This window comes from Lacerta agilis, chromosome 6, assembly GCF_009819535.1.
Source record: "Lacerta agilis isolate rLacAgi1 chromosome 6, rLacAgi1.pri, whole genome shotgun sequence".
Lineage (NCBI taxonomy): Eukaryota > Metazoa > Chordata > Lepidosauria > Squamata > Lacertidae > Lacerta > Lacerta agilis.
The window spans coordinates 67,956,197-67,982,471 of NC_046317.1; the positions used below are offsets into that span (position 1 = coordinate 67,956,197).

The 26,275-nt window shown below is 40.8% G+C and overlaps 1 protein-coding gene across 4 annotated transcripts in view; it reads left to right on the forward strand.

Moving 5' to 3' along the window:
* Window positions 1-25,011, forward strand: part of ASIP (agouti signaling protein) — a 76,308-nt gene extending 51,297 nt beyond the window's left edge. For 2 of the 4 annotated variants that reach the window (XM_033153298.1, XM_033153300.1), the window contains exons 2-4: window positions 15,435-15,595; window positions 21,398-21,459; window positions 23,967-25,011. In XM_033153298.1, the coding sequence (XP_033009189.1) occupies window positions 15,436-15,595; window positions 21,398-21,459; window positions 23,967-24,143 (399 nt within the window). In that variant the 5' untranslated portion in view covers window position 15,435 and the 3' untranslated portion in view covers window positions 24,144-25,011. Of the gene's footprint in view, window positions 1-3,268; window positions 3,453-11,805; window positions 12,215-15,434; window positions 15,596-21,397; window positions 21,460-23,966 lie in introns of those variants that run through there. The other 2 variants (XM_033153297.1, XM_033153299.1) reach the window with 2 other exon arrangements.
* The last annotated feature ends 1,264 nt before the right edge of the window (window positions 25,012-26,275 follow it).

The following is a 26,275-nucleotide window of genomic DNA, read 5'->3' on the forward strand; positions in this document are numbered from 1 at the left end:
TTTGGCTTCAGTTAATAGATCTTGAGGTTCTAGTAAAAAACCAAGTAGATCCCACAAGCTTGGAGTGTGCCCACCTGATCAGTACTGTATTGTAACTTGAATCAGACACTTTCCTATCGGCAGCTAGCTTAGCTTTCTGACATTTGTGTAAATTGCAGCAACACCAAATACTGTATCAGATAAATGTTAGATTGAAGCATCATGAGAAAATTTTCCTTCCAACCCAAGCAGACGTTCTGCTGCTATATTACCCACAACTTATCTGGTTCACACATTCCCACACCATGCCATTCCACTGTGGCCCTTGCCTTTGGCTTGCTCCATTGCATTAACTGCCAGCCTTCAAGTCTTGTGCTTTTGCCTTATTTCTTAATTATTTAAACTGGTTGTGACTATTTTATATGCCAAAAACTGTGTGGCTTTGTGCAGGTTGTGAGAAATGCATGACTTGTTCACAGCTCAGTGCAGTTTATGAAGTTGCCAAATTGGTGAGGGGAGTACAATTAGTTAAGTTATTGTACCTGTATTCGTTTTCCCTCTTTTTCTTCTTTTTTCGGTATTGGCACTGAACGCAAGAAAACCAACAAGGGAGCAGATAAAGAAAGAGGGTTCTGAATAATATCATCTCTGGACTACTGCCTACTGCAGCCCACTGCAAAAGCCACACTGTTGGTAGCTTTGTTGTTTAGTCGTTTAGGTAGTTAGATCTGTCTAAATTATCTGGAGGAGGCATGGGTTGTGATGGGGAGGGCCCATATGGCTGACTTTTCTAAGTTCTGGAAATATGGCTCAAGAAACAGTGAACAAGACAATGGGACAGTTTGAGCATGAGAATTATGAATATTGCTTCATAAACAATAGCAGCATGACGTAGTTCGCTCCTAGTACTAAGCAAAACCAAAGCTTAGTATGGGCTTCCAAAATGGAGATTATGGCCACATTGTTCTTCATATCTGGCCTGTTGCTGCTGTTGTGTGTCAAGCCATGGTTTGGCTTAGTATGTTGTCCAAAGCCCGGAGAAGACAAACCATGGCTCTGGGTTTAGAGCATAGTTTGCCTTAGAATTACGTGTAATCTGAGCCACTAAGTGCTGGTTCTGTCCCGCCCCTCTCTCCTTCTTTTGTATGTCCAAGTGGTTTCAGGTGAACTGACATTAAGGCTGCAATTGTTTACCTGCTTGCCTGGGAGTAGGGATGGGGCAAAAATTCAGTTCACATTTATAGCCAAACCTACTAAATTTACACTTTCCAAAACAATAAGCAAAACGGAACACAGCCATCTTTCAAAATGCAAACTCCTCCAGATTTTGCAGTGCAGTTCTCCAGCCAATGTATGTATACAAAAATGCACATATTCAGGTAAAGTGTGCATATAAATGCATACATTAATGGAAATAGCATACAAAAGCACAATTGCTTTGCAAAATATGTATATTAGGCAAAAAGTATATATAAACTTGTGTATATTAGGAGAAAATTGTAGTAAAATGTTGGTGAACTTTCATGAGGACCTAAAAAAACAAAACTTGGATGTAGAAGTATGAAGAAACAAAGTTAAGCTTTGAAAATGAGAAACAGAGAAACCAAAACTGAGATATTCACCCATAGCTTCCTGGGAATCAGGTTATAAGCTTGCACTATAAAGTACCACTTCCCATTTCAATCCAAAGAGCTACTTTGGAATTGGGAATTCTAATTACAATTTTTCACTCCCCCCCCCCCACATTTTGAACAGCAGATTTTTCATGACATATTAAAAGCTAATTTTGAAAGATCCATTGCTTTCAAAATGATCCATTTTCCTTATGGCACTGGAGGCTGCTTTTCAACAAACACATGCTCAGTACTTTGTGGGGCATACAGACCTAGTTCCATGGTTCGGTGGATGCTAATCAGTAATTTTTATTTCTACCACTTAGCATTATAAATTTTAGATTTACATATTACTCTATCGGGGGGGGGAGTTGAAAATAAAAATGGAGGGGGAAGAGCAGGAGGGAAAGAGATGTTTCTGAACAAGGTCATGCATACTTGAGTCTAAAATTGAGAGCTGGTTCTACACCCATGTTAAGGCTGAAAACATCGCTGTATTGAGGCATGTGTGACTGTTGGCCATATTCAGATGTGACACAAACGGCAGAATCACATCATTTAAAGTGCATTCAATGTGCATTTAGACCACATGACTTCTCTCAAAGAATCCTGGAAATTGTAGTTCACCCCTCAAGACCTACAGTTCCCAGCACCCTTAACAAACTACAGTAGCTCCAGCACTCCTGATCTGCTCTAATCTTTATCCAGAGAGAAAACAGATCACAGTATGGCTTAGAATTACCTCTGACTCAGTGCTCATTGTTTGTTGCTCCCAAGCAAACCACAAACCAAGAACAAACATTCATTTCAGATCACTGACCCCTAATTTGGATGTCATGCAAAGTCTACTGCTCCATGGTCTGCTTCCCCTCTGGAGGAAGGGAGCAGAAAAGTTGGGGAGCTTGAGTTGGGTGCACTGGTACAATGTACTCTAATAAGCCTCTTGGTTTACATTTCTAGACTTTCTTTCAACATCCCCCAAGAAATCACAAAAACTCAAGCATGCTTTTGCAGTCTGCAAATCGGGCTATGGCAGTTCAGCAGTATTTTCAGTTCAGCACTAAAATATATATATACATTGCATGGAGTGGCTGTAAACCAACGCAGAATCAATTAAGAGCACACTTGTGAAATTGACTAGGGGAGACTGGAACATATGAAAGCCCAGCCTTGATACACACAATTTTAAACTGCTTCTCCTATAACACATGCCTGCTCTTTGTCAATACTGGGACTATTAATTTCTTTCAATGCATTTTTAAAGTATTTAAAAATAATTATGATTTCACTTTTTCAATTTCAAACCATTGCCAGGTTTCTTCTTCGCCTCAGACTTAAGGCAAGGCTAGAACTATATTCTGAGTGAGTGTCCAACCCTTTTGCATTCATCGAAGCCAGCGAAGCCTGTGCCTAGTCAACAGATGAAACTGTATTTTACTGAAGGATTTGATATTTTACCGAATAACTATTCCAAATGCTTTTCTAGCAATTATTTGTGTCTGGCTTGCATCTCGGGATGTTCTCATTTCACTCAATGGAATTTTTCTATGATTAAAATTACACAGGATTAAGTTCAAGTACACTCTTTTCCTGTTTGCAAATGATTTGAAGAGTCATGCAGAGTGAAAAGGAACACCTGACCACATGCAGTAAATCAAAGTGGGAGGGGGGGCCCATCCAGGTACTCTGATTAATTTGGCTGCAACTCGGTGTGGCTCTATGTAAAAAGGCTAGAAGAGGGAAAGGGTTGCAGCAATCCTAGGGGAGGAGGGCGATAGCAAAAACTCCAGGAGCATCGCTTGTATTCTCTCTTCAGACCAAGAGGACGACAAGACAGAAAAGCTGCTCTGATTTGCACTAGTGAGTATTGGATGCAGTAGCCACTTGCTACTTTCATCGGGAAAAAATTAATCCCTTTTCCGATAAATTCTGCATTCTAACATACTTTTATGGAGAAAAGTTTACATTTTAGACTCTCCATTTCCCACTTCCAGCCAGACCCCAAAGGATGGCTTGGTGGGATGAAAAAGTGAATCCAAGAGTTACTCAAATCTTCCTAACATTCAAATATTGTGCTGTATTTGCTCTCCTTTTTAACATTTAAAACAAAACTTTATCATCACTTGTTACACTGAGCTGATTTGCTTGTTTCATTAATCTTATCAATTTCACTTTTTCTTCTAACTTTGGTTCAAAAGATTCTTTTTTATTTTGTTTCCTTCACTTTTTATACTAAAAAATGTATTCTGGTTAAGTACATTTGGTATCTGCATTTTTAGGAATGGTGTATGAAGTTTGAAGTGGGGCAGCATTTATTTAGTATTCTTTCAATATTTTCTGAAGGTTTTGGTATCACTCCGTGGAGACAATAGTAACCGTTTTCCCTTTCTTACGCATTGTTCTTTTGGTCTTAAATTCACAACTGAAAATAAAAGAAGGATATATTTATTTTTAATTTATAACAAGTTGCCTGATCAGAGGTGTTTTCTTATTTAAGTAGGTGGTGACTAAATGGTGGTAGAATGATTATAAACTTCTCCCATATAATTGCAAAGTAATTTATTGCATATTAGTATTCTGAATGCATATTAGTATTTAGTATTTCTTTTCCCCTTTTAATTTCATATTTTCAATTTTATCATTATTCCAAAATGAAGTAACTTTTTGTATCACAAGTTACACATATTTTGTACTTTTTGTTGACTTGGTTGTTTTGAGGAGAGGAATTCTTATCATTTTTAAAGTGTCTGAAAGATTCTGTAGGATCTCCTTTTGCTGCCTAAGACTATGGTGACTTCTGGTTTGTAATTTAGAATAATAAAATCATATTGGCAATTGTTCTCTTAAACATCTATAAATTTTCCTCAGTTTTAAGTCCTTTCTTTTTCCCTACTCAGGGTTGTTGTTGTTGCTTTTGCAGGAAGGAGAAAATAAAAGTTTATAGTACACAGGGGAAATGCAAAATAGTCTGCACAAGATCGAATTCTGTTTCCTTGATCAACATTTAAATACTGGAATTTTGCCCACAGAAACAGACACTATTTGTACTGACAAAGGAGAGTAACTAAGTTATAATTCTATAACTTAGTTAGTTCTATAACTTAGATATAAGTAACCATTATATGTAGAAAAAAATAAAGAAAAACAGTAAAGGCAGGCAAACTGATGGACTTTTGAAAGAGAAATGGGTTATTTTTTATAACCGTGTCACTGACAGATATGTGGACACAACTTATGTTTTGTGATGAACAATGTAATTTTGTCTTTTGCAACACAAATTTACTTTTGTAGAGTTCCTGTTTAATTCAATACATTTTTTAAAATAATAATAATAATAATACTTTCAGGTAATTTCAGATATTAAATCCACTTGAATGAAATGAACTTACTTACGTAAATGAAATTAACTTAATTATATTATATGACTAGCAATTCTGAATTCAAGGTTCTCTGTGTCTGGAAAATCATCCATAGCCCTCATCATGATAATACTATTACCGCCTATTACTGTTGCAGTGAATGGGTCACTCTATTCTTGTATACATTTGGGCTTTGGAGAGAAATGTCACAAATTTAATTGTGGATTTCAGATATAATGCTAACAAGCAGAAATGAGCAAAGGGCTCACATGCTCTCCTCTCCATCTCTGGCACAGCCACGAGGAGATAGGAAGCACTCACTGCTTGTTTTCAACTAACCATTGTGTATTGTTAGATGCACCAGATAGGGGATCTTTAGTTACTTTCAATTATGGTTTGTTGAGGATCAAACCATGATTTGTAATCCCGTGTTGTTAAAACAAACCACAGTTTAAAGGGACCAGCCTTTCCCCAGTTCACACATAAGGATAAAGCGAATTGGAGTTTATCTCCAGTTAGGGAGGGGGAAATGGGGGGCTTGATTCTGCTTCTTTGCTAAACAATGTTACATCTAGGGTTGCCATATTTCAAAAAGTAAAATTCCTGACAGCTTTTTTGGGGGGAAACAAACCCAAATTGTTGAGCTTTTCTGGGGAAACCTAACCCAAAAATAGTTATTTTAAGCTTCTTCTCTTTTTTTGAACTGTTTCCACTGCTTTTTCCATCACATTGCCAAACATCCGGGTTTTCCCTTGACATTTTGCCGATTCACCAAAACATTTTGCCGATTCACCATTTTTACACCCGAAAACCAAGACGTGTCAGGAATCTTCCCAATGTATGGAAAGCCTGGTTACACCTAAAATTGCAAAAACAAGAGAAAACAATTGTTTTGCTCAAGGTCAGATTTTCTTGGTCTTCTGTGCATTTTTCGTGCTGGTCTCTGTTTCAATCTCTGATTATTTAATCTATGTTTTAAATGTTCTACATTGTATATTTTCCATTTTCTATCAGTCACTTTGAGACCCCCAGATGAAGTGAAAAGTGAGGTAGAAATATTAAATAAATCAATACTGACTTCTTCACTCAGGGCCTTCTCGAGCTTTTTCTGGGATTGTCTGGATCCATATTTCAAACAGGGTTTCTCTTACAGTTTCCCTTACATTACTCAACAAAAAGAAGTCTTGACTGTGGTTCTAGGTGCCCTCTCATGCATGCAGAGCCAAACAGGCCTGGATAGCACTCTGCATGATTGTGCACTCTAGTAACTCTCACACAATTCTCTGCAACATAAAGGAAATCCTCTACAGATAGGTTGATGGAAAGTATTCTCAGGCAGAATCTTGAAATGCACTGATCTGAGAATCAGTATTTGTGATGACCCCACTTTACCCAACACTATTGAACATGCCAAATAGATTGTATGCAAATGAAAACAAACAAGAGCTTTTAGGTTCACTTCCCCCTTCCCTTTCCTTATATGCCTGTAGTAGCAACCTTTTGTTTTCCAGAGTAAGATTTTTATGAGCAGTGACACCAAATTTTTTCCAGTTAAATTGTACCACATGATGGTTTCACAGTTAGGGAAGTTCCACATAGGAACCATAAATGTTCCCTATAATGGCTATGAAGCCAGCAGCAGGGTCATGGACTTCGTTAAGATGTACTACGAAAGAAATTTATGCAAGCTAGTGCTTAAAAACTCCAAGATAAATATGCAAAAAAAAACCTACAGTTGTTCCATTTTATATGTGTGTACTGTTGTTGTTGTTGTTGTTGTTGCTGCTGCTGTTTTGTAAGTCACTCTGAGTTGAGTAAAAAAAGAGTAACTAATAAATTTAACTAATTGTTGTTGTTCAGTCGTTCAGTCGTGTCCGACTCTTCGTGACCCCATGGACCAGAGCACGCCAGGCACGCCTATCCTTCACTGCCTCTCGCAGTCTGGCCAAACTCATGTTAGTAGCTTCGAGAACACTGTCCAACCATCTCATCCTCTGTCGCCCCCTTCTCCTTGTGCCCTCCATCTTTCCCAACATCAGGGTCTTTTCTAGGGAGTCTTCTCTTCTCATGAGGTGGCCAAAGTACTGGAGCCTCAACTTCTAGTGTCCTTCTAGTGAGCACTCAGGGCCGATTTCCTTGAGAATGGATAGGTTTGCTCTTCTTGCAGTCCATGGGACTCTCAAGAGTCTCCTCCAGCACCATAATTCAAAAGCATCAATTCTTCGGCGATCAGCCTTCTTGATGGTCCAGCTCTCACTTCCGTACATTACTACTGGGAAAACCATAGCTTTAACTATACGGACCTTTGTCGGCAGGGTGATGTCTTTGCTTTTTAAGATGCTGTCTAGGTTTGTCATTGCTTTTCTCCCAAGAAGCAGGCGTCTTCTAATTTCGTGACGTAATTAATTAATTAACTAATTAATTAATTAATAATATGTATCTTGCATTCCTATTTATTTATATTGTTAGCTGCACCACAATTTCCAAATGATGAAAGATTTCAGGGCTGTCAGCATATATCTTAGACTTGATTTTCTTTGAATGAAGGTTACTGGAGACAGTGGTGTCTTTGTGATATAGTTTTATTTACACACCTATATGCAGGTTGAGCATTAGATGGAAGAGTTCACAGCATTAACACTTCAACAGATCGTGCTTCCCTATAAGATTTCTAGGGAGGCCCCCAAACTCATAGCTTTGGACTCAGCATGGACATCAAGGCAGGCAGGTCTCTGTGTCTTTTCCCAGCCCAATTCAAGATGAGACTGGTCCAGATCTATTGGTCTCTTAACACCAGTGACATCATCTCATTCTGCCTTTGGTTGATATAGGCTCTTTATATGTGGTAACTTCCCCAAACTGGACTTTGACAGAGGTTAGAATTGCTCTGCCCCTCTGATAACCATACAGTAGGCCAGATGGCAGGGTATAAATAAATTATTATTATTATTATAAAGGAGTTGCATTATTTTTACGATTACAGTGGTACCTTGGTTCTCAAATGCCTTGGTACTCAAACACCTTGGTTCTCAAACACCAAAAACCCAGAAGTAAGTGTTTTTCAGAAGCCGAACGTCTGGTGCCTGCACCAATCAGAAGCTGCGCCTTAGTTTTCGAACTTCTTAAATGGATTAAGTTTGGTGCTTTTGTTTTTGCTATTTATTTAGCGTTTTTGTTTTTGAGGCTTTTTCGGTTAATTTGTTTTTGTGACTGTGTGACTGTGGAAATGGATAAGCCCCGCATCCAAACAATGACTATCATCAGTGGAGGTAAGAAAAAATAATAATTTTTATTTTTATCATCTACAATGCTGTCTTATTTATTTTATAGTACAGTACATTGATTATTGCTTTCATTTTATGGATCAATGGTCTCGTTAGATAGTAAAATTCATGTTAAATTGCTGTTTTAGAGGTTGTTTTTAAAAGTCTGGAACGGGTTAATCCATTTTGCATTACTTTCTATGGGAAAGTGCGCCTTGGTTTTGCAACACTTTGGTTTTGGAATGAACTTCCGGAACAGATTAAGTTTGAGAACCAAGGTACCACTGTACAATGAATTCAAATAATATCAACATATATTCACACTCTAGGTCTCTGTTAGACATCCATAGCTTAGGCAATAATCCAAATATTATACCCAATAAATCTATTAATGAAGATACAGAAAATAAAACCAAAGCAAGCTGACACTACTGGGGCTGTATTATCCACCGCTTCCAAAAGCAGAAAGACCTGTGTGTGCCTTGAGCAAAGCCAAAAGAGCAGAAGCCCAGGCAGGAAGCAAATAACATTCAGCCCTTGAAAGAAGTACCCTGAAAGAACTGCTTGGGAATCCAGTCCCACCTTCCTTGGGCTTCTTAAGATCTGGCTGCCCTGAGGGAAATCAGAAACTAGGGAGTTAGTGTCATCAACTCCTGAAATCAGCCAGAGAATATTTTGCACCATTCATTTGTGTTAGTAATTTAAATTATAGGCTGCCTTGGAAGTAAGACAGTATATAAACATGATAAATAATCCACAGAGAATGAAGGAAGAAATCTATCTTGCTACTAACCATTTCGATAGACCGTTACTGTGTGATTTAGAAAACTATGGGTTGCATTCAAGCAGGGGTCAGCAACCTTTTTCAGCCGTCGGACGGTCCAGCATCCCTCAGACCATGTGGTGAGCCGGACTATATTGGGGGGGGGGGAATGAACAAATTCCTATGCCCCACAAATAACCCAGAGATGCATTTTAAATAAAAGGACACATTCTACTCATGTAAAAACATGCTGATTCCCAGACCGTCCGCAGGCCGGATTGTGAAGGCAATTGGGCCACATCCGGCCCATGGGCCTTAGGTTGCCTACCCCTGCAGTTTAAAGCCACTGAAAGCTTCCCACTTGCGCCCCCCCCGAAGATTAATATATGTGTGGGAATGGCATAAGATGGCATCCCTCTGCATCTCTCCACATTCAGGTATACTGGAGTTTGTTTGTTTGTTTGTTTTTAAGATTCATAAACAGTCTGAGCCCTTATACAAAAGTGTTTCAATTGTCATGTCAAGTATCACTGGGAACTGAACTGCCTATCCTCTTGGTCCTTCATACTGGACAGAACTTTATGCAAGCTGTTTACAACATCTGGTTTTTCAGCAACTTGTTTTTGTTTATGAATTCTCACACAACTTGGTCTCTAAGGTGCTACTAGAAAGAATTTTCGATTTTGTTTTCACACAACTTGATAATGCTGGCTTGGTTCACCCTGTGTGACATTAGTGCAATTCAGACAATCATTGCCAGATGTGCCATTTTTAAAAGTTGTTCGTTGTTTATTATTATTATTATTATTATTATTATTAATGTCAATGTGCCATCTAGTTACAGGTAGGTAGCCATGTTGGTCTGCCATAGTCAAAACAAAACAAAATTAAAAAATCCTTCCAGTAGCACCTTAGAGACCAACTAAGTTTGTTCTTGGTATGAGCAAAGACATTGGTATAAGCAAAGACTGGTCTGAACAAAGACATTGGATTCTTATTTTATTATACATGACAAAGCTATCTTTAGCCATCTCACCCCTTGCCTTTTCCTGTAAGACCAATTGCAGTCGTTAACAGTCGTCAACAGGTTTTCCACACCTATCAGCTGATCACCCATTCCCACCACCCTTCTGAGTAATGCCCCTCCCCACTCCCTCACTATATTTAAGGGTCTGGTGACTTCTGTTTCAGTGTATCTGAAGAAGTGTGCATGCACACAAAAGCTCATACCAAGAACAAACTTAGTTGGTCTCTAAGGTGCTACTGGAAGGAATTTTTTATTTTGTTTTGTTTTGAGTGTGCCATCTAGTATGGAGAACATCTTGCTCCATGACTTTTATCCTTCAATCCTTGAATTTTGCCACTATGATATACACTTATGAAGCCTAAAGCCACAGTATTATATTTTTCTGTATCAGCTAACTGGCATCTATTTTCCTTCCAGGTACAGTTCTAGGACTGGATACTAAATTTTAATACTGGTATTTTATAATAAAGATTAATATCATAGTGATAGGGGCTAATCCTACTAAACAATGGTGCATTTAGAAATTAATGCATCCAACCTGTTTCCACATTAATCTGCCACATAATGACAATTTTCGTTTAAGTATTTAAAAATGCATTTCTAAACACATTTTCTCTCAAAATACATGCTTTAAGCATATTTTGATACTTTTGACATCAAAACTAAAAGCCAGTGGATAGCTTAGACCGAACACCACTTTACTGTAAGTAGGCATCATTGAATTCAATAGAACTACTTTCTGAGTAGGCATGGTGGGGATTGCACTGTATGTTCCTATCTGGGCATTAGTCTTGGTGGTTCAGATCAGGTCAATTTGTATTGAAATTCACAAAGATCGATTTCCTAAAGCATCTCTAAACGAGGCCCAAATTGTTGTAAACAACAAACAAAAAGCTGATTGGGTAGATAGCAACCTACTCTCCTCATGCCCCAAACGCCAAGCATGATCCCAGTTGTAGGGTTAATACTAGTGGTTCTCAGCTTCCCATGAGTGTGTCTTCAGATGCCCTCCTCAATTAATGTTGTATTTCCCCTCTTTTTGCCCGCCTGGCAAAATGCCCACCACAACAAATTTGGACATGTGTGAGCATCCTTGCCATGGCTGAGAAGAGCAAATGAAGTATTGGGAATTGTCTACCTGATGCCCTTTCCAGCACAAGCATCAGAGACTAATGTTTCAGTGTGATGTGTAACTTAGCACTACTCTACTCAGATTCAGTTTCGCTCCTAACCCATAAATCTCTACATTTTAGCAGCAGATCAAGTGCAAACTTAGTATCTGGTCATTCTGCTTTAAACCAGTTTACATAGTACTTTGAGAACAGTTTACATAGTACTTCGAGAACACTGTCCAACCATCTCATCCTCTGTCGTCCCCTTCTCCTTGTTGGGAAAGATGGAGGGCACAAGGAGAAGGGGACGACAGAGGATGAGATGGTTGGACAGTGTTCTCGAAGCTACTAACATGAGTTTGGCCAAACTGCGAGAGGCAGTGAAGGATAGGCGTGCCTGGCGTGCTCTGGTCCATGGGGTCACGAAGAGTCGGACACGACTGAACGACTGAACAACAACAACATAGTACTTACCATATTTTTCAGTGTATAAGATGAGGTTTTATAATAATAAAAATTATGTTCAAAATTGTGGGTCATTTTATACATGGACACAATTCCCCCCCCCCCGATTTTCTTAATTTTGAGTCCCCCAAAATAGGGGGCATCTTATACATAGGGGGTGTTATACATGGGAAAAATACGGTAAATCCATTGGTTTTGCTACAAATGGGATTGTAAATTGATTTCAGCAAGAGCTCAGCTGGTTTATGTGAGCCTAAATTCAATATTTGCAAAAATTTAAATATGTTCTATTAAATTAGTTCAGCTAGTGTAGTTTTATTAACCCGGACAAAGTCTTAACAGGAGCAATCAGCTGGCCCAGGCTATGTTCCATATTAAGATTTGGCATTTTGCCAGTGAATTTTCCAGAATGGAAAAATGCCCTAGAGTTGAAATATATTATTGGTAAGAAGGCGTGCTCACAGACTTTCACTGTGCATTTCCCTACTGATAGAGCTTTGCTCTGTGGTTTCTTTTTTCCCCTGTCAACAAGTTTAAAGACTAATATTTAATGCCAATGAACAGACTCATTGCTCTTTAGAAATGAACTGAAAGGAGAGGACAGAGAAGTCGTAGAGAGCTGCTCTAGAGAAGGTAACTATGAAATAATTTGTATTGAGAGATCGAGGCCATTTAGAGGCATTGAATAATATGAATAATTGATATATGTCTGGATTTCCTGAAACGAATGGATTCTGATGCACTTGCAAAACAGAAGGGGATTTATTATACTTAATGAATTTTGCATGTCATATCTAGAACACACTGATAGCCATAATGCATCACGGAACCGAAGCCCTTTGACTCCAGTGAGTTTCTGCACTCATAACTGTGATGGACTGTGATCAATTGATGCAGACCAACTGTAACAGATAGGATTAGTTCTGAGTTTAAGAATTGCATAAAGGGCTACATGGAAAAAGAATGAAGCAAAAATATATGTATTTGAGTGGTGTTTTGAGCTTAAATTGAGGGTTTCTAAAGGCCTATTTCTTAAATAACATGAATCTTATAATACATTTTCAATGTGGTATGGTTTAAACATTCATGAATAATGAATAAAATGTACTAAATCCTGCACACAGACATACACATCACACACAAGTCTTTGCACCTTGTCTTCTCTGGGATTATATGGTGAGAATTTGGTTTGAATGTGTTCTCAATATGTAACATTCCCAAAGGTAGACGGGCATATAAGAAATTATTTAAAAGTCTGAAAAAACACCTTTTCTGTGTTATTGTTTATTCATAGCTGTCAAAATCATAGAACTATAGAGTGGGAAAGGACCCTGAGTCATATACTCTAAATATATTGCATTTCGCCCCAAAATCAATTGGGTAATAAAACAATTTGAATAATTAAAGCAGGCTATAACTTGTTGTGATGGGTGATACAAACCAGCATGAAACCGATTTCATTGAACCTAAGCATACTTGACTATGTGTGGGATTGTGATTAACATGTTTTGTGCAAAATATTATGGAGATATTCCATAATATTTACCATACAGTATTTAAATACCATACAGTATTTACCATACTGGATTTCAAGACAGTGTACAAGTTAAATTTAAAAATAGAAAACAAGAAGTGGGGCATTGAAATAAAATGTTACTATGTAGAGTGATTCAGCCCCTCAGTTTCATTTCTCCCCAAATATTTATCTCCCTATCCTCCTGCAACAGTCCAAAAGCATCCAGTGTGCACTGAGCATCCACAACCCGCCGTATTTTTCGCTCCATAAGACGCACCTGACCATAAGATGCACCTACGGTAGTTTTCAGAGGAGGAAAACAAGAAAAAAATATATTCTTTTCTAGCGAGAGATGCACAGAGCGTGTAAGCAGCACGCCTATATAGTCCATTGCACAGCAGAAGTGGCATGACAGAGGCTGGTATTAACAAGCATTTTATTAAGCAAACATCAGGACAAAGAGATGAACACGTGCAATCTCTTCCATGTCCAAAAGCGAAAGACAAAGTACTAACCACAAAATGGAAGTTCCCAGAAGCACTGGGATATTACACAGACATGTGACATGCTACAGCCTCACGTCTGCTCTTAAGGTGGAATGGAATAGCACAACGGGAAGGGTGGGTGGGTGAGTGAAAGAGAGAGGGAAGGAAGGAGGGAGAGAAGGAGGGAAGGAAGGAAGGAAGGAAGGAAGGAAGGGGTGGGAGAAGGAAAGAGAAAGAGGGAGGGAGGGAAGAGAGAGAGAAGGAAGGAAGGAAGGCGTGGGAGAGAGAGAGAGAGAGAGATAAGGAAGGTGGCCGTGGCGGAGGCGGGAACAGCCCGATTTTGGGCTGCTACCCCCTCCCCCGCCACTGGGAGCCATGGATCCGGTGGCAGAAGCATCCCTCCGCTTGAGGGATCCCGCTGCTGTCCAGTGCCTTCGCTCCATAAGACGTACAAACGTTTTTCCTTCATTTTTAAGAGGGAAAAAGTGTGTCTTATGGAGCGAAATATCTTCATTTGGCTGTGGGGGTTTTTCAGGGTGGGGAGCTCCATTATGGTTTTGAGATGTGTCAAATCTCAGCTACAATAAAATACTGGATCTATCCATTTATTTATATAGATAGCTCTCACCCCTAACTCTGGGGATATTTAAAAATAGCTTCTGAGTGTGGCCCTGTATGGGGAAGCTTTTTAAGGTTTAATGTTTTGTTATGTTTTTATATGTGCTCGAAGTCGCCCAGAGTGGCTGGTGCAACCCAGTTATATGGGTGGGGTACAAATAATAAATTGTTGTTGTTGTTGTTAATATGACTGAGTTTAAATGTGTTCAGCAGTTTTTATGGGACTAAGTTGATATTTAAGAATGGATAAACCTGGAACAGCTTGATTTGGAAATGGTTAATTAAATTTGATCACAACTGGAATTTTTCAGTTGATTTGATAGTGTTCACTTGGGTTTAATTGTTTGTTCATGGATTAAAGAAAGCTGATACTTTACTTTCCTCTTGCTTTATGCAACTAATCAGGTGCTTCGTATTTTCTCTTATGTATGTCTTCACAATGCTTTAACAATAACTTCAAATGTTACAGCAAAGGGCAATGACAAATATTTACTTTACAGTAACAAAGAGAAATTGCAAGAATACAACAAAGCAGGAACAGGACATAGGGATATAAAAGAGCCCTTTTTAATTCTATTTTAATTATTTGCACATTGACAACAGTTTACAGTTTACATTCCCTGTTCTGGTATGCCAGATTTTTTTTCAAATTGTAGAAGCCTAATCATAGTTATTTCAATTACATTGCATGTATTTTCTGCCTGGAGCCATTCAAAAATATAGTTAAACAGATCTTGTCATAGAAATGAAATTTTAAAGGTGTTTCCTACCTTGTGGCAGTGGTGATAATATTCTGGCTACTTTGCTAGGAATATTATGCAACGTTAATCAGTAAATGAAAGTGAGATTGCTATTTTTGCCCTATTTTAATAATTTTGCCTCCTTAACCCAACATCCTTTGCTTCCTTTGACCCCATACTGATGTGAGTAACTGAGGTTATTGCAAACAGAGCAAAGCAACAACAACAACAACAAGTTGGCATCCTTTTTGATGTCTTTTTATCTTCTAAAAAACTCATCCAGAAGTGAATCCAGGGCTTTCTAGAGGATTTGTGAGCTAAAGGTCTTACATCCTCTCCATTCTAGCAAAGGTGACCAGTTGGAAGGACAGAACGAAACGCTGCAAAAATATTTGTATACTTTGACATTACATGCACTACCCTCTTTTCCTTCAGGTATATGTGACTGATACAAAAACTTAATATGGTGTTATTTTCTTTCTCTCTCTCACCAGAATGGAATATAGGAACTTCCTCCTTGGCTTCCTTCTCTGCTGTACTTTGCTCATAACCAGCTACTCTTACATGATATTTGAGGAAAAGCAGAATGCCGACAACAGTACGGTAAATAATAACAAAATCAAGTTTCCGGATCTCCCATCCATCTCAATAGTAGGTCAGTAAAGTCTTCTGTTTGGAATCTTAAAAACAGAACTGGGAGGCATGCAACTTCTGAAAGAAGAACTCGTGTGTCTCTTTTACCTCTGCCTCTGTCCCAGCCTGGTCCTACTTTAAGGAAGAGTGAGGCAGCTGCCTCAGGGTAGCTGATGTTGAGGGCAAGGCAGCAGCTTTCTCATTCCACTATCATCCCTCCTAGAGACCCCTAAGCTAATCTGTCCTGTGCCTCATAAATTGGCTAGTTACCCCCAGGTGCAGTGGGTGACACTGTTTGATGTTGAAGTAAGATTCCACTGTTAGATTCTATAACGTCTGTTGCCTCAGGCAGAAAAAAATGTATTCGGATGACAAACCTTCTGAAATATCTCTCTTCCCCCTGCAAAAAGCAGCAGAAAACTGGCTCCCACTGTCATAGGAGGAGAGCATTTTCAGGAAACTGAGGAGGTGAATTTCAACCCAGCTTAGTATCTTAACAACAGGGGTACCAATTTACCTGGACAACAACTCTACATCAAACTAGACCTAATCTTGAACTGAGCCCTGCCATTATTTATTTATTTTTAAAATAAACTAATACCGTCATTTCAGGCAAGCAGGAGTTGAAAGGAACACCTCTGAAATTCAGCTGATTAATTTTACATTTTCAAAAACAAAAGCCTGTACTCCTATTGGATACTGAGTGGCTGGATCCATGTAAATCTCTTAGCTATCTTTGCTCAAATCATCACAATCTCACCAATGCTTCTGTCATCCTTAAAAAAAAAAGCATAAAGCTATGGGGTAGCTTTCCAGGACTACTCAAACTGAACCCATATGAACTCCACCACATCATAGAGTTACCAGATGAGTCAATCAAAACTTCAAGGCTAATTTTATAAAGGCTCTTCATAGGCATTCTGGGATTAATAGAAACACATTTGCCATTAGCCATCTGTTCACAAATAGCTAATTGAACTAAATTGAGAGTAAAGTAAATTTGATATTGGGAAAGCCCAACATCTAAGCAAAATATGGCTTTCATAATTGACCTGAATCTGCTATCATTTCAGAATACAGCCTACCCAAGATAAGGATTGTCATGACTTCTAAATGCTTGGGAATAAGTCACAGAACATTGCAAAAGACAATAGTGGAATTCACTTTCCTTTATAATGCTCTTGAATGAGAATGCCAGCTATATCGGTTGGAATTCCATGTAGCACTATTCTGAACATTCTGTCTGCAGAAGCACTTCAGCTCGCCATATGCAATTATTCCCCCCTCCTCCCCATGTGCTGTTCTGGAGGCTTTCTCTCTCATACACAAGGTAATTTCAGGGGCACAAGGAGAGGAGATGAGGGAAAGCTCCATTGTGCAAGTGGAAGCCCTTACAAGGGCTTCTGCTGATGTGGCTCCTTAGGTGAATCCCACCCAAAGTATTTTTGTAAACCATCGTAGAATATAACTGAAAGGTGCGGTATAAAAGCAATGTAAAATAAATCTCAATAATTACCTTGACTGCTGAAGTCTGGTTCACTACTACCAGTATGGAGCAAAGTTGTGTTCTTCTTCCTCTGACAAAGTCCACTGGGTCTCAGTTATCTCTTGCATGACGTTTGGTAGATGATGTGTTATCACATTCCATTTTGTAATGGCAACGAAGTCCACTTTGGAAAAATGAAGATATACAGGCAGTTGCTAAAATTAGATGTCTTGGAATGGCTCCAGAACCACCAGGCCATAGCAGGTCCCCTGCCTAGTCTCCTCTTTGGTTCTTCCCTTCCCAAAGTGAGCTGCCAAGGAGCAGTAGACCATTTCTATGTATCCGGCACTGAAGAAAAACAAGCCATCTGTGGAGGAACACCACAGTATTATCAGAACAAACAAGCAGCTCACTTTTCTTCCTTGCTCAGTACCGAGGAAACTGCTTTCCAAGATCCATTCTAGCTAGCTTTTCAGGTGCTATGGTGGGAAGGATTGCAACAACTGCCCAAACCTCTAAAGATACTTTCAGCTTCTCTACCCAGTGGACCTGCACATGTGAGAATGAATGAATGATGGCAGAATAGGACATGTGCTTGTGTGTATGAGAGAGGGGGGGGAGAAAGGAGGAGGGAGAAAATGGAGAGTAAAAAACTATGCATGACATGGAGAATGTAGATAGAGAAAAGTTTTTCTCCTCTCATAACACTACAACTCAGGGACATCCAATGAAGAGTCGTGTTTGAAGATTCAGGACAGACAAAAGAAAGTACTACTTTATACATAGTTAAACAATGGAATTCACTCCCACGGGAGGCAGGGATGACTACCAACTTTGATGGTTCTAAAAGGGGGCTAGACAAATTCATGAAGGATGGCTCCTAGCTACTAGCCACAATGGCTGTGCCAGAAGCAGGATGTTTTTGAATAGTAGTTTCTTGAAACCACAGTAGAGGAGAGTGCTCTTGCACTCAGTTCCTAGGTTTGGGCTTCCCATAGGCATCTAGCTGTTCATTGTGAGAACAGGATGCAGAATTAGATGGGCCATTGGCCTGATCCAGCAAGTTCTTCTTATGAGTGGCAGAGAGAAATTCTATGTTTTCCAACCTTGGGTTTTCTAACAAATCAAAAAAGGAACAATTTAACTGTGTGACTCAGACCTACTTCCAAACTCTAGAATGTAAGGTACTGAGAGAGGAAAGGAGACGAGGTACATGTCTATTACCCTTGCATGTGTCTGCTATGTACATTGATGTATGTATAAATAAATCCCTGCAAGGGCAAGGGAGCATATAAGCGAGGTTGCTTATATTAAAAACAAATAAAAATAGACAAATGACTGTAATTGAAAATGCCTGTATAAAGATGCTTCACACTTTCTATCAGTATAGATTTACTGTCATCAGTATTACATGGAGAAGATCATGATACTCTTGAGTAATCATCAGTTACAAAGAACACGTGAAGCAAATCAGGATGGAATTGAGGACCCAGAAGCAGCAGCAATGGATGCATTCAGGAAGATGAAAGGCTGCAAGACAAAAGTAAATGTCAGCAGAAGTGCTAGAAGTCAGCGCTGATAGAAGGTGTGACCTCTTTTTGCAGGCCTTTTCAATTACATCCTTCAGTAGAGAAGATGATTAACAAGTACCATAAGGCTCTTCAGTGTATATTTAAAACACAAAAGGCATATTATCTATTATGCGAGATTTCCAAGAGAGGAACTAGATGAAACATGATCTGACATAGGTTGTGCAAAATTCCTATAAAGCAGAAGCAGGGCCATCTTGTTCATAGGGGCTGGTGGCGCGCCGCGCCAGGGTTCTGGGTCCCCCAGGGGCGCCCCGCGAGCCCGCCGGCATACTGGGTGCCCCATCCCCAACCCCCCCCCCGCCCCCACGGGCGGACGGGTGGGCTGAAAGCCAGCTGCACTCGCCTCCCGGAGCCCCAGCTGGAGCGCTGGAAGGGCGCGCAAAGCCCCGCGCTGCTCCAGCACCACGCCCCTCATCCCCCACTCGCCCACCCCCCTCCCGAGGGGCGGCCAGCGCGGGAGGGAGACGGGCGGAGAGGCGGCACGGCGGGGGCGCCGAGGGATCGCCGCACCACGGCGGCCAATCCCTCTAAGACGGCCCAGAGCAGAAGAAGGGGGGCAATTTAAAGTACAGCTGAGTGAGAAGGGTACTTTCCCACAGCCATTTTTTTCTCCTGGGTGGAGTTATTTTTTATGTGGAAAATGGTAGGGCAGCAGTGATTTCAGTGGTACAACACAGGCAGAGACATTCCTTCCTGTCTGCCCCAGTGCACTTTATACTCCTAGCCCACTTAGGATTTTGACAGCATCACATGGATCACATCTGCCTGTCTGCAGAGGGTCAGTTATGGCTTTAAATCCAGGTGGTGTATAAAGGTTTGATTTGAATTACAATGATTTTTAGCAGTACTATATTTTTGTAAGAGCATCTGTGCAGCCAGCATGGCCAATAGCCAGGGATTATGGAAGCTGTAGTTAAGCAACATCTGGAGGACCAATGATTCCCCACACCTGACTCAGCAGGAAACCATGGCTTTCCATTACATCCAAACCTACCCAATTCTTCAATGTCATACTTCCACCCAGCCTATTAAGGACATTAGTTTCACCTGCAAGAGGCGAAGAAAGAAGGTGGGTTAGGGAACTGTTGGAGAAACAGGAGGAGAGTTGCAGAAGCTATGTCTCCAAGTGCTGGAAGTTATCACCTGGTGATAAGCTGAATGCTCAAAAGCTCAAGCAAACCTGGTATGCTCAAAATCAAATGAACATATGGAGCAAGGTGGTTGCACTAGATTATATATAATTCGGAAAGGGTTACCCAGAACGTTTTTTAATGCTCAGATAGATGAGAAGCATAGAGTTGCCATCACTCCCCATCTCTTTACCCCCCATTCTTCGTAAGTATATTTTTGTATGTATAGTTCTTCTGACCCTATGGTTGACATCTCATGATGTATGGTAGATAAAAGGCAATACAGTACCCCCTGTCCAAATGTTGTACTTGGCAGGCCCTGTCAATGTGTCCAATGATCAGGGATGGTGAGGTGGCAGGGTACAGAACCAAATGGTGCAAATGTCTCAGAAGGCCTGTAAACACCATCTTGGTAGTCAAGATAGTCCCAGGACTAATTGGTATTTACTGCAAAAATAAACTCATATATGTTTATTTGCTTGCTTTGAAGTCTCAAGCTGGCTGTCTGGCAGCAGTGCTGTCAAGTATCCCGTTTTCCCCGGGATTCTCCCTTATTTCAAGCAGTTTCCCGCTGCTCTCCCTTATTTTTAATTTCCCTTAAATTTCCCGTTTTTAATGGAAGGAGCTCCTCCCCTGCTGGCCAGGGACTGGGTGGGAAGACCTCGCCTACTTGGAGAGAAAAGCCTCAGCCCTTAAAGCAAGTGGGAGCCGTTTCCCGTGCTTACAGGGGACTGTATTCCTCCCCCTGCATCAGCCCCTGTCCGTTGCTGCCAAGCCCCTCAGCCGGCCAATAGGGTTAGCTGGCGGGCGGAGCCTGGCTGCCTTTGAGCAGCTGCTGTTTCCTGTCCTGTTTTGATGGGATCAGACAAGAAGACGATGGGGCTCCATTGCGTGGAGCACATGGCTGCCCTCCTCTTTGCCCGAGCCCGCTTGGAGTTTACATTGCTGCTCCGCCCACTTTTGCTTCTGGCTCCGCCCACCACTGACATGTGACTGTCCCCGGGATAGGTGAGACTGCTGATCCCTTATTTTCAAATCCGAAACTTGACAGCTATGTCTGGCAGCCACTCCCTTATCTGAGAGATGGATGGGACTTGGGAACGGACCTGTAAGCCAGGGGTTGATAATTGGGGCCAGCTTACGTGGCTGGCTTTTTAAATAAGTAGCCCACATACGATTGGCTGCTTCAGTATCCATCCTGAGGTATAGCGGTAAGGAATCCTGCATTGCACTGCTGTATGTAAGCCTCTTGATAGAAAGCACTAGAACTGATCACTCGGCCATTTTGTGCATATTTATTTGGAATCCCTGCAACTGAGTCCTTTGGGGCATCAGTCAATCCTTCGTCCTGGTCTGTATTTGGACCCATGGGACAAAACATGGTGTCGTAGTAGCATCTGGAAGGTACTACATCGCCTACCCCTGAAGTAAGCAAAATGTGAGGTGACACAGAGAGTGATGTCATATTGTTACATAATGTATTTACCACATTACTTGGAATAGGGGGACAGAGACAAGCACTGTGAGAAAATCCATGTCTCTCGAAGCATCTACTTGCATGTTAAACACTTGTGCATTGTAACACCTTAAAAAATTGTTTTTCCCCCCCTCTAAAGATTTAACCAAAACATCCCTGAAGCTCAGCAGGAATGAGGCTGAGAAAAGGAAATCTATGAAGGTGAGTGATCCTTCTTGAAAAGTCAGCAAGGTCAAAATAGTTCAATTTGTCAGTAACAGGTTATAGGACTTCTCACTTTTACATTTATGTTGCTGATATGGGATATCTACATTACCAGCTTATATTATATTAACAAGAACAGTATCTCTGTACTTATATATAAAACTCTTATATATAAAACTCACCTTTCTGTGTCTTCACACTCTAAAATCAGTTAAGAAAAAAGCAAGGTATGTACCTCACATCTAGTTTAGTCCAAAGTTCATACATACACAGACACATAGTATGCTTCATGGAAGCCAAGGCAGCATACCTGTAATTCCCAGGCAGTTGCCACTCTGGCCAGAACTAAAGGTAAGGGTAAAGGTACCCCTGACCATTAGGTCCAGTCGTGGATGACTCTGGGGTTGCGGCACTCATCTCGCTCTATAGGCCAAGGGAGCCGGCGTTTGTCCACAGACAGCTTTCGGGTCATGTGGCCAGCATGACTAAGCCGCTTCTGGCAAATCAGAGCAGCGCACAGAAACACCATTTACCTTCCCGCCGGAGCGCCAGAGCTATTTATCTGCTTTCACTTTGATGTGCTTTCGAACTGCTAGGTGGGCAGGAGCTGGGACCAAACAACAGGAGCTCACCCCATCACGAACTGCTAGGTGGGCAGGAGCTGGGACCAAACAACAGGAGCTCACCCCATCACAGGGATTTGAACCGTGGACCTTCTGATTGTGGTTTAGACCATGTAACCCCAGCGTAAATCAGAGGTTGCCTGTATACTGGATATGCTTCCGGGGGGGGGGGGGAGCAGGGTTGGCACTAATTACAAGTTTGATATTAGGTTTGACTGCTAGTAGAGAACTAAATCAGAGTCTATACAGTCAGATCAATTGAACCATGAGATTATCTGTGAATGCCAGACATGCTAAAAGAAAAATTATACAGTTGCCTTCAGCAGAACTAGATAGCACATTAAGCTTATTTCCAGAGAACTACCCATATCCATAGTAAAACTATTTTACAGATATGCAAACTTTCTTCCTTACCTTCAAACGCTTTTTTAAAAACTTCTTTATTTTTCAAGAATGTTGATATTCTACATTTACCAGCTTCATAGACCAGTAGAAACAGTGGAATCTGCCTTATACTGAGTCAGACCATTGGTTCATCCAACCTAGTATAGTTATACCGTATATATATATATATATTGTTTTAATATAAATAAATCATTTTATTAGTTTTCCAATAAAAACATCCAGTTAACAAATCCATCAAATCATATTCCAATTAAAAATAATAAAATAAAATAAAAAACAATCCAAATTATTAATTATTAATTTTTCAGGCTTCCCATACTCTGGACCTCTGAAGTATATCTCCAATATTTTCATTTATGCCTTCTTCTTGTTGTTCTCATATTTCCCACATTGCGATCTTAACGCTTTAAAGTTCCCCGTCCCTGGCTGTGCAATTCTCAATCATGTCAGAGATCATATATTCTTTCATCCATCGGGTACAGTTTTATTTGTGTATATATATTTTTTCAACTGTCAATTTGCCAGCATAGCTTTTCCTGACTTCATTCCAATCTTCCAATCCAGGCTGTTGTCCAAGCCTGTCATTTGAAGTTTAATGACGCAATAACTCCCAAGTTGTTAAATTGTTACTGTTCATGATAAATTCCCAACGTTAAGTTGTTAAGCATACTGTTTGCAATAATGAAATGTAAATGAACTGTATTCCACAGATGTAAGTCATTTGATGATCGGTCAACTTTCCCAGAGACCACACAACCCACCCCGGGCCCTAGAAAGAGGGTTGCTAGACATCCACTTAGCCTTCTCTCTCGCTCATAATGAAGAAATTCTGCATACAGATGCACTGTATGTTGTCCCAAATTGTTATCTCGAGTCATTATAAAGTCAGCTAGCAAGTATTTCCCACTTCCCTCGAAAAAGGGAGGAATTCTGTGAGAGTGACTTTCGGAGAGTGCAAGCCATGCCGTTCTCTAGGACCCAGCGTCCTTGCTGCTTGCACCTTGATGCCAGCTGACAAATCTTGGACGATCTGCAGATCTACGAGACAGTCCTCCCCCACCCTGGGGAGTCTGCCAGGGCTAATTATCCCCCATATCAACCCTGAATTACTGGCACGGCTAAAGTCCGATCGTGTGGGAGTCAGCCATTTCTCACCGCCAGAAACAGGAAACCTTCTCTGGAGTTTTCTTTTAAGTAGATTCTTTTAAGAGCAACAAATCCTCACTGTTGCAGGGCTGCCATACATCTGGAGCTTCCCAAGCATTAACAGGATTTCAAAGGTAGAATTGACATCCAGGGGTCATGTGGAGCTCTGTCTTGGATCTTAGGCAAATCAATAGAAATTTTTTTCCTTAAAAAAGCTCAACAACTTTTGGGGTGTCCTGAACTATGGCAACCCTACACTGTTGGAACTCTTATTATACTTTATTATAGCCAAGATTTATTAAGCTTTTCATCCTTTTTTCCCCTCCTCAGAAGAAGGCACAGCAAAAAAAGCCTCCCCAACCAAGACCTCCACCACCACCCAACTGTGTGCCTACTTGGTCAAGCTGCAAGCCACCATCTCGTCCCTGCTGCGATTTTTGTGCCTTCTGTCACTGCCGACTATTTCAGACAGTCTGCTACTGCCGTATGGGAAACCCAAACTGCTAAATAAAAAACCAGGGATGCCACGGGGACTCCGTGTCTTAATAGACACACAGTGTGTCTTCTTGGCCTCTTTGTCTTATGTGCATTGCAAAGGAAGCCAAGAAGTTTTGAAGCTGGCTGGCTGGCTTTTACTCCCTCCCAAACTGCATGAATTATGGGATATATTTCATGAGGTAAATGCTGTCATAAACAAGACAGCCACTGCCCTAGCAAGTATGACAAGGAATGGAAAGAAAGGAGATGCAGCCTGACGGCCTGAAAGGGTATTTACAAGAGAGGTGAAAAGAAGCAGATTTCATGTCAAGAAGGAATTATATCTCTCCTCAGAAGTGGCATTATATTGCACATTACAAGTTTGAATGAGAAACATGGGCCACTGACTAGCTACAAAAGGCACATTCCAGAAAGCCATGTAGCAATAAAAAAGATTTTTAAATAGTATAGGGCAGATGGCAGCAAGCTACTGCTCAGTCTTTTATAGTTAGCTCTCTGTCAAGTGTGGAAGATAAAAGCCTGTTGAAACTGCCAACCCAAGGTCCTAGAAAACAGTGGCCCTTACCCAAATTATTATGACAAATGTATCTCCTTTGAAGCGGGGAGCATGGCCGCACTTAGTTCCACAGATACCTACTGAATAGTACGATATCAACACAACATGCCACAAATCCGGCTGATCCTATTTACCACAGTGGCTAACCATATGCCTATGGGAATCCTACAAGCAAGATAAAAAGGTAATAGACCTCTCCTGCTGTTGTCCACAACAACTGGTAGTCAGAGGTGCACTGCTTTGGTAACAAAAGGTAACAAAAGGCTATTGTGCCTAATAGCCATTAATGACTTTACCCCTATAGAAATCATAGAGTTGGAAGGAACCCTGAGGATCATATACCAGGCATATCCAACTCCCAAGAGACTGTGATCTACTCCCAGTATAAAAAAACTGGCAGTGATCTACCCATTGTCATTGGAGGAAGGAGGAGCATGCATGGGGTGAGTTGGCTGCCCAGAATTGTTGAGCTTTTTTTTTAGGAGGGAAGTACCCAGAGTTGTTGAACTTTTGGGGGGAGGATTGCACAGAGTTTTTTTAGTTTTTTTCCACATAACTTTTGTACACGATAAGGATCCAGCAATCTACCAGGATCAGCTGGGGATCTACCAGTTATATGAGGAAAATAAAACTGAGGAAGGAAGGAAAGGGAACACTTCTTTTTTTAAAAAAAATGAACCAATGTTGGCATACGGTGAATAAAGAAAAATAACTATAGATATAGAACCAGTTACAGGTAGGTAGCCGTGTTGGTCTGCCATAGTAAAAATAATAATAATAATAAAAATCCTTCCAGTAGTACCTTGGAGACCAACTAAGTTTATTCTTGGTATGACCTTTCGTGTGTACACACACTTCTTCAGATACCTGTAGATAGAGTATCTGAAGAAGTGTGCATGCACACGAAAGTTCATACCAAAAACAAACTTAGTTGGTCTCTAAGAAGAAGAAGAAGAAGAGTTTGGATTTGATATCCTGCTTTTCACTACCCGAAGGAGTCTCAAAGCGGCTAACATTCTCCTTTCCCTTCCTCCCCCACAACAAACACTCTGTGAGGTGAGTGGGGCTGAGAGACTTCAGAGAAGTGTGACTAGCACAAGGTCACCCAGCAGCTGCATGTGGAGGAGTGGAACTGGAAGGATTTTTTTATTTTGTTTTGACTATAGGTATAGAACGTTTGTACAGCAGGCTGAAGATAACCAAGGGAAATAAGATTGCTTATACCCAAGTAAGGTAAAGGCACCCCTGACCGTTAGGTCCAGTCGCGGACGACTCTGGGGTTGCAGTGCTCATCTCGCTTTACTGGCCGAGGGAACTGGCATACAGCTTCCGGGTCATGTGGCCAGCATGACTAAGCCACTTCTGGTGAACCAGAGCAGCGCATGGAAACGCCGTTTACCTTCCCACCAGAGCGGTAGCTATTTATCTACTTGCACTGCGTACTTTTGAACTGCTAGGTGGGCAGGAGCTGGGACCGAGCAACGGGAGCTCACCCCATCGCAGGGATTCGAACCGCCAACCTCCCAATTGGCAAGCCCTAGGCTCAGTGGTTTAACCCACAGAGCCATCCATGTCCCATTTTATA